The following is an 8,261-nucleotide window of genomic DNA, read 5'->3' on the forward strand; positions in this document are numbered from 1 at the left end:
TACAATTCAATTGTTAAGACATTGGTTTTGCTTCAGTCTTTAAGGAAGCAAATCAAACTTAGTGAGGTAACTGTGATCCCTAGAATATGCTTTTCATGATGTCTTGGAAAAGTTTAGCTGAATTATGCGTTGCTGGAAAACTATGTTGCACATTTTGGTAGGTACTTCGTTTGAACACACCAGTTGTCTTAGAGCCTCAAGCCCTCTCACACCAAGAAAGCTCTCCAAAATTCCTCCTTCTGGCAGCCAGGGGTCATGGTGATACCACAGTCAAGAACAGAGAGGGGAGTGTTCCTATCCCTCTTGTGGCTTTTTTTCCAATACCCATGCAAAGAAAGAAATAGACTGGCAGGCATGTAGACAGTTGAGAAATCAGACTTCTGAGTTTCTGAGTACTGGAAGAAAAGTGAAAGTACAAAGTGGGGGGAGGTGAAAGTTTTTCTGTCTTCCATCACATCCTGGGACAGAGTAGGGAAAAATGAAGTAACAGCCAGGCTTAGGGTTTTTAATGAAGAGGAAAAGATGAAAAGTACTGGAATTTTTTATTCCTTAGGAAGCCTTTCTACATAGAAATATTGCATCCAAAATTTGAGAAGTTGTATTAAGACTGCGAACTGAAAAATGGGAAGTGTGGAAGTACTGCCTAGGGCATGTTAGAATTCTGATCCCATTTACATTGCAATGTAAACTTTAAATTGTTCCTGTTTTATTCATTAGTATAAAATTGCTGTTTCATACAGTAACAGTTAACTACGATCAGTAGCAATTCAGCTTGTGGATTAAACATTAGAAGATAATGAGATAGACTTAATGGGGTTTTTTAGTAGGGTTGTAAATTGCTTTCCTTTGTCTGTCCTGTGTCTGTGTCTGTCCTATGTCCCTGTCTGTCTGCCATTCCACCCCTAGGTTATAGGCATTCTTTTTTTTTCCCCTAGGAACCTTGTGCTGGCTTCTAAATTTGCGCATAAAATGGAAATGCATTTGTGCATGAGTGGCAGGAAGATTTATGCATAGGTGTGAAACCCCAGAAGTTGTTTTCTGAAATGTTGGCAATAAGCATTTGAACTAAATGATTTTTTTTAAATTCTTCCCCTCTCCCTATAGAGCTGATGGAGGTGTCAGTAATAATAGTTTTGTCATGCAGATGACTTCAGATTTAATTAATAAGAAAATAGAAAAACCTGCCAATACAGACATGTCTAGCCTTGGTGCTGCTTTTCTAGCAGGCCTTGCTTCAGGTATGTATACATTTAAAGGGGTTTTGCTTTTCCCTTCATAATGCATGTTCGTAAATACGGAGAAAAAAGAAATCATAAGAAAACAGAGCATAACTTGAAATGATTGTAAAAACTCCCCAAAGAATTACTTTAGCCATTTTTGTGGGAACCCAAGGTAAGTAGTGTTTATGTTTCTCTGCATAGTGCTTTGTACCCATGTACTTGCACTTGACGGACCAAAGAAACAAATGACAATGTCATACATAAATCAAGGACCTTGTTTGTATTTCTAACAGAGTGACCCAATTTGCTGAGCAGTTGTATATTTGTTTAGTTTTACAAAAGTGAATAGTGACAGTGAGTTCTGCACAAACGTTTGTAAGATTCACGTACATTTAGAAGGATATACTACTGGAGAAGAAAAAGTTGAACCTTGTCTTGCTGCTTCCCTCTTCCTTGGCCAGGACGCTGCATCCCTTCCCATATTCGCACTGCCTGGAGCGGTGCTCGGTGGGGATGGATCATGTGACAAGGAAGCTGCTGTGCTTACGTGCAGCCGTGTCATTCCTACTGAAGCTGTGTCCCGTCATCTGTGACTCGAGCCTTTATTCTTTAGGGTCTTCATGGAAATAAACACAATGGAAGTACAAAATAAACTATTAACAGGGAAAAAAATCCAACTCTACTCACACAGAATTCTTGTATGTAATTAACCAGGCTTAAAACTACAAACTGTCAATGGTTTTCCTTAATGGAAATATATTTAGTAGGTGGATATTAACTTCATTCAGTTGCTTTGATATGTAAATAACACAACTGTAAGATAAAAATTGTGTGCTCAGGTAAGACTTAATTCAGCAATTAAAACTTCAAGAAAGCTGCAGCCTTTGATAGACAAGAATGATTCAATAGTACAGATTAATCTGAGTACGTAATACCAGCTGTTTTCTGCCATTTGTGCAATTTTTTAAGACAGTAGGAAAGCAACTAGTGCTAAGTCTTGGTTTCTGTGGCCCTTCTTTGTGGAGAGGAACCTGCAGCCGAAAGCACAGTGGGGATGAAACCTAAGGGAGCTTCAGTGTACCAGAGCTGTTCCTTGGAAACTGTCCCAGTTAAGCAGATGTGCTGTTGTCAGGATTCCAAATAAGTGGATGCTATTGGAAGGGAGTTTCACAATGTTAAAAATATGCTTCCCTCTGAGAAAGTTGTTGGCTGAGTAAAGAAAAGCTGTCATTATTTCTTACTGTGTTTCTGCCTTAAATCTCTTGGAAATAAATGAAAACAACTCAAAAATAACATATTTGCAGTTAAGCTTGAGAATGAACTTTCTGTTTATAGGATTTTGGACTGACAAAGAACAACTAAAGAAGCTAAGGCGAATAGAAGCCGTTTTTGAGCCCCAGAAGGACTCTGAGGAATACACACCTGCTATGGATACCTGGCTACAAGCAATGAAATGCTCCCTGCACTGGTAGAAATTGGCATTTTAATTGTAGAAGAATTAAAATGTTTTAATTCATTTATAAAATCTTGACATTAACAGGACAGTAAAAACCATAACTGAAACTTGTGATGGTTTATATATACAGTTACACGGTACTCAGTTACCCCCCTGCTGCTAGATTGCTTACCACACCATGATGAACCTTCATATCATCCCTATGACAGCTGTAGTCCAGCTGCAGCATTTGTGTCCCTCTAGTGACCTCCTTTGGGTGGCCCAGCTGCTTGAATCCTACCATGTACTAGAGATGGGGAGTTTTTCCTATGACGGGTTTTCTACTGAGGATCTCGCCTCCCTTCTGATCTTTAAAACCTTTGGTATGCTAATGGTCAAGGAAGGGGTAAAAGGCACATATACTTCCTATATACTAAGTTGATTGGGAGGGTGAGTTGTGATGAACTTGATTGTATGCAAAGATATTTTCTTATTAGTAGCCTGTTACCACCTTTTGGTTGACTTTCTAAGGAAGCATTTGACCCAGCTCTGTGATGACATTTTTGTGCACTAAATTAAGATGAAATACAACAGCAAATAGGCTTTCAGTACTCCATTTAAGAAAAAAAAAAAAAAATCTAGGATTTTTGTAGCTGATGGTTCCTATCTAGCTTGTAGCTCAATTTTTAAAAATTTTATAAAGACCAAAAGCTATATCATTTGGCATGGCGAATACAAATACATTAGAAGTAGTTACAGGTGTGCTATCTAACTTGTAAAAATCTGTAACATTACTATTTTAAAGCCCATTGTTAAATCTTACTATTAGTAGCTAAAAGGGTGTCAAAAGTCTATTTTTGAAGCTATTCATTACTTTTATATTTTTAAACAAATAAATTATAGTTAAAGAAATGTGTAGTTAATTATTCATACTTGTTTATCACTAATCTTAAATTACTACCATTTTCTCAGGAATATGTGTAAATCCGTTTCAAAAATGTAAAATTATTAAACATTTTCATTTTAGAATAATAGCAAATTCAAGCTGTGGGTGATTGTGTTCCACAGACATTGGAGACAAGAAATGCTTATAGAGTTAACATTGAAGAGGGCCAAAGAACTATCATTCACTTTTTCTCATGTTGAAACATGGAAGGTCAAATCATACACCATTCCCTCAGTTTTTCACGGTCATCTACCATGAGTTTGGGCATCTACTTTGGCTGTACTCTTCTTCAAACTAGATCTTACTTGCCTGTCACCCTTACTTAACACACCATTTTTCCTATTCTTCTGTTACTTTCTCCCCTTCAAACTGCTACACCTTGGCACTTATTTTCTCTGGGTATCCTTCAAGTTGCAGAGACCATTCTCTCCTGAACCTGCTTTAATGTGAATCCTCAACTGAAGTCGAGAAACAGGTCTGTTTGCTGATGTCTAATAATATGGCAGACTATACAATATGTATGGTTGATAGCTCTATAGATACTTCTTTTTTTTTTTTCTTATTGGACCATAAAATATGGCTGTCCAGGTGCCAAGACTCTAATTTAAAGTCCATTGATGATATTCCCTCCACTCCTCCTCCTTGCTGTAAGGTAAGAACCTGTAGTTATAGGATATGTGGAACGCTTCCTTTGCTTCCAACACCTGTATCATCTCAACCTCACTGCTAAAGAAAATGCTCATTGCCAATAAGGTTCTAGTAGGCCAAACAGGAAGGCTTTCAGTCTGGCATTTTCAGCAGAAGTTTGTGGCCTCAGTTGCTGGTATTCTACGCTTTGTTCTCACTGAAGGAGCCTAGTTTCATCAAAGTCTGCCTAGGGATAATGTCCACCTACTACCCTCTTGATGAAGGCTCCTTCACTTAATGTTCACTTGGTAGTTTTGTGGTTTTGCTGGGCTCGGGTATGGGTTCTCACAGTGTTCCCAGATGGAGCTCTAAGGGGAGCTGAATATGATTCTGTTCAAGTCGCTTTTCTGAAGGTAACTTAGCCATGTGCCTTACACTGCATCTTTACACGGTGGTGGCTCTCACCCTGACCATGGCACAGCTAGAAGGATGGAAGATACCCAAGACATTATATAGCCCTCTTGCTCTAGGTAGTTTCCTAGAGGGCATGTTCTGGGTAACTGTTTACCACTGTCGCTGTTTAATTTGAAGCAGGAAATTTAACCTGTTTTCCTTTTGCTAGCCTCAAATCTACAGGAGAGAAACGTCCCTGCAAATTTAGGATGCAAAAAGGTCTTACTATATTCACCACCTGAGCCTTGGAAATTATCTGCAAAGTTGAGTGTTCTGTTGTAGAATGGTTCCAAGTAGTGAGTAAGTCTCTGAAACAAACAGTCTACAATCAGTCTTCAAGTCTACAGAGATAGAGCAGCCTTTGGAGGTTAGAGCATCTGCCACAGCTTGTGATGCATAGTTGCCCAAAGACTGAACAGCCTAATAGACATCTTGAAGAAATTTACTTACTGATCACTAAGCCTCTTTTGCTTATCTGTTACAGGAAAAATGGATTTTATCTTCCCAGGAAATTTTTGATGTGCTGATATCTTAAAGTGGTACCTGTTAATTGATAATGAATTTGAAATGAGCTTTGGTACACTTTTACATGTGCTTTGCTGTCTTAATTGTGCTACACAGAAGGGCATTAAGGCCATTGTAGAACCTCATTCATACTATCTTATTCAAAATAGGACAGCTTTTACTGCTGCCCTTTTTTTACTTACATGTAGATTTTTTGTCTTGGGGGTGTTTTTCATCAGTTTGAAAAGTATATGGAATTGTACCTTTGCCATCAGCTGAATTTGATAGTAAAGGTAAAAACAGAAAAATTATAAATATTAACTAGTTTGTGATTTTATCATTTTAAGAGATGCCCCATGTTGAGACTGTGAATGTTTTACTTAGGATTGGGTATTAATGCACCTCATCAGGTATGTGAAGACTGGAAATTCAGTTGAGAAATGTGTTAATGATCTCTGGGCATCCTACATTCACAGATAGGCATGGTGCTGGTGGTAGGTAATTTCATCCCCGTTTGCCAGTTTTATCATGCATAATAGCATATAGTCCTATAATGCACGTATATGCCTATAATGGCATATACATGGGGACTACATGGCATGAAAAATCCCTCTAATGTTGGAGGGATCTCACTACTACTGGATTAATTATTGTACATCAAAAGAAAGGGCAGATAAAGTAATCTTCAGATAGTTGAAAATACTGAGCAGACATCGTATGAGTTTAGTTACATAACTAAGAATCAAGTCAGCTGTGTTTAAAATCTCACTATAATGAACTTTGCCAAGATTTTTGAGTACTGTTTTCTTCTCTCCTGTAACAGCTAATTTTATGTAAAAGTTATTCAGTCACTCTCATCTGTTTTTGACAAGAGCATTTATACTTGCTTTCCTGTCAGAAGAAAGTAAAAAAGGAAAATACTGAGCTGCTGTTTCAGCCTGCTAGCTTCTTTTTGGTGTATCTCTGTAGCAAGATCCTTCAATTAGTCCCACCATTTCCAGGATCAGGGCACAGCACAGAGGCTCACCAGTGGAACAGCAGCCTTGTGGAAAAAGGTAAGAATCATTTCTTGCCAATCAGTGGGGCATGGAATTGAGGGGGTTCTTACTGGTCCAAGCAAAAAAGTACAGACGTCATGGTCCCCTCTTCAAACAAACAGGTATGTCAGTACTGCAGGTTGAGTCGGGCGATATGGTAGTGCTCTGACACAGAAGTTGGGCAGCTTTTTAGGTAAAGGTTTTATAGGGAGTGGGGGCAAGTTCAGGAGGAGGAAAGACGTGGGGCAGGCTGGTTTGGGTTAGTGTTTGTATACGTTATCGCAGCCAGGGTTGTGGGCTGACAAGAAAGCAATGAAACCAGCAAACATTGAAAAGTAATGTGTCGTGAAAGGTGGGGGATCTGAAAGGGCGCTCTCTGCCCAGAGGGAGCAAGATGTTGTTCTAAGGATGGGAGACCACTGACCATTTCTGGAAGGAGACATGAAAACTTCCCACAGTTTGGGTTTTACTGTAAGAAGCTGCTGAAAACAATGCCAAGATGTTTTTCACTGTAACCCTCATTCTGGGATAAAGTCTGGAATTTGTGTAAGTTCTGAAGGACTATGTATTGGTTTAGAATGTTACAGAGGTAGCATACTTGCTTCCATGCAAACTGATCATTGTTTCAGCACCTTCAAACTCAATAGTGTATATATATATATAGTCATCTCATTCTGCAGTTTGCAAACTACAAGAGTGACCTTTTCTGACTTTTGTCCTTTCCTTAATGGTTAAAATGCCCGTTTTTCATGTTCGTAATCGGTTACAGTATCCGACTTCAGTTCATCAGTGTTTCTTGCAGAAAGTAAATAAACCAATGAACTAAAAACAGATATTTGAAGCATAAGTGTCTTTTACTAAGGCTGGGTTTGAGTTCAAGTGTTTGTTTAGTTCAGGGAACTTACTGAATAGTGCAATAAACCAGCCAACCTCATTTGCTTCTGGTTCGCTTCCTTTTCTCAGGCAGCGTATGCCTTCTGTACCTCTGTCAGGGCATGCTTCAGTTGCCTTTACGTTAGTTGTTGTGATTGAACCTGTTGGAGGGATCTCTGAGAGAATACACAATAGTTTGGTGGGTTTTTTTAATGCTTTCATGAAGGTATCTTGCATAACACTGCAAATATTGATAAAGGTCTTGTTGCATGTGATGAAAGTATTGTAGAAGATGAAAAGAAACTAAAACCACAAAGTCAGCAAATTCCTGGGCACATGCTAGATTTTCAGTTGTGAACTATCCCACGGAAGTAAACATACAGTTCTTTCTTGCCAATTTCTTCCTTAGTCTTTCATTTAAGAACTCTGTTGTACAGGCTGAACACCTGTTTTTTGATGTTTCTTCCGTTTTTAGTAAAGGAGAGAAGATCAAACATGTCTTTCTAGAGCATTTAATATTATCTCTAAAGCAAGAAAAACTCAAGCTTAACATGTTTGGTCTACTCTGGGTATGCTCTAGAGTCATATAAAATAAATACTATTTATATTTTTGCATCCACATAAACCTTGTTTTGCTCAGCGGCAAAGGTGACTTTGTGTTACAGAAAATTGAAAAATGGGTTGATGCATGCCTAGCTGTACAGGAGCGTGGCATGCTATAACAAATGTTGCCTGTTGCTTTGAAGGGAACTAGTGTCGACTTATTTTTTTACTCCCAGGAGGTTTTTCTATTCTTATCCTCTCTGTAACAATATTTAATCCTGCTTTGTTTTTGTTTTTGTTTTTGTTTTTTTTTTTAAATAACGAAATGCCGAAAGAAGTATCTTCTATGAGTTGTGACACCTGCAGTTGGGCCTGGGCTTCCCGGGCCTGTGGCCGGCACTCCCCCGCTGCTCGGAGGTGCGGGTGGGCGCGGTAACTGCGCGCCCGTGACAGCTCTTTGTTGGCGGGAGCGCCTTTGTCTCGCAGGAAGTCCCGGAGCTGCTGCGGGGCGATGCCCGCGGTTGGCCGAGCGCTGTCCTACCGCCCCTCAGCTCGCTGCTGCAGCCACGCCGGGGGAGGGAGGGCTCGTCGTTCGCCTGGCGTAGCGGAACCCGCGGCGGGGC

The 8,261-nt window shown here is 39.5% G+C and overlaps 1 protein-coding gene across 1 annotated transcript in view; it reads left to right on the plus strand.

Annotated features, from left to right (window-relative positions):
• The window catches only part of GK5 (glycerol kinase 5 (putative)), a 22,971-nt gene extending 20,267 nt beyond the window's left edge, over nucleotides 1-2,704 (plus strand). The window contains exons 14-15 of the mRNA XM_010283322.1: nucleotides 1,105-1,238; nucleotides 2,556-2,704. Coding sequence (XP_010281624.1) covers nucleotides 1,105-1,238; nucleotides 2,556-2,692 — 271 coding nt within the window. The 3' untranslated portion in view covers nucleotides 2,693-2,704. The remainder of the gene's footprint in view (nucleotides 1-1,104; nucleotides 1,239-2,555) is intronic.
• The last annotated feature ends 5,557 nt before the right edge of the window (nucleotides 2,705-8,261 follow it).

The sequence above is a fragment of the Phaethon lepturus genome, unplaced genomic scaffold, assembly GCF_000687285.1.
Source record: "Phaethon lepturus isolate BGI_N335 unplaced genomic scaffold, ASM68728v1 scaffold20083, whole genome shotgun sequence".
Lineage (NCBI taxonomy): Eukaryota > Metazoa > Chordata > Aves > Phaethontiformes > Phaethontidae > Phaethon > Phaethon lepturus.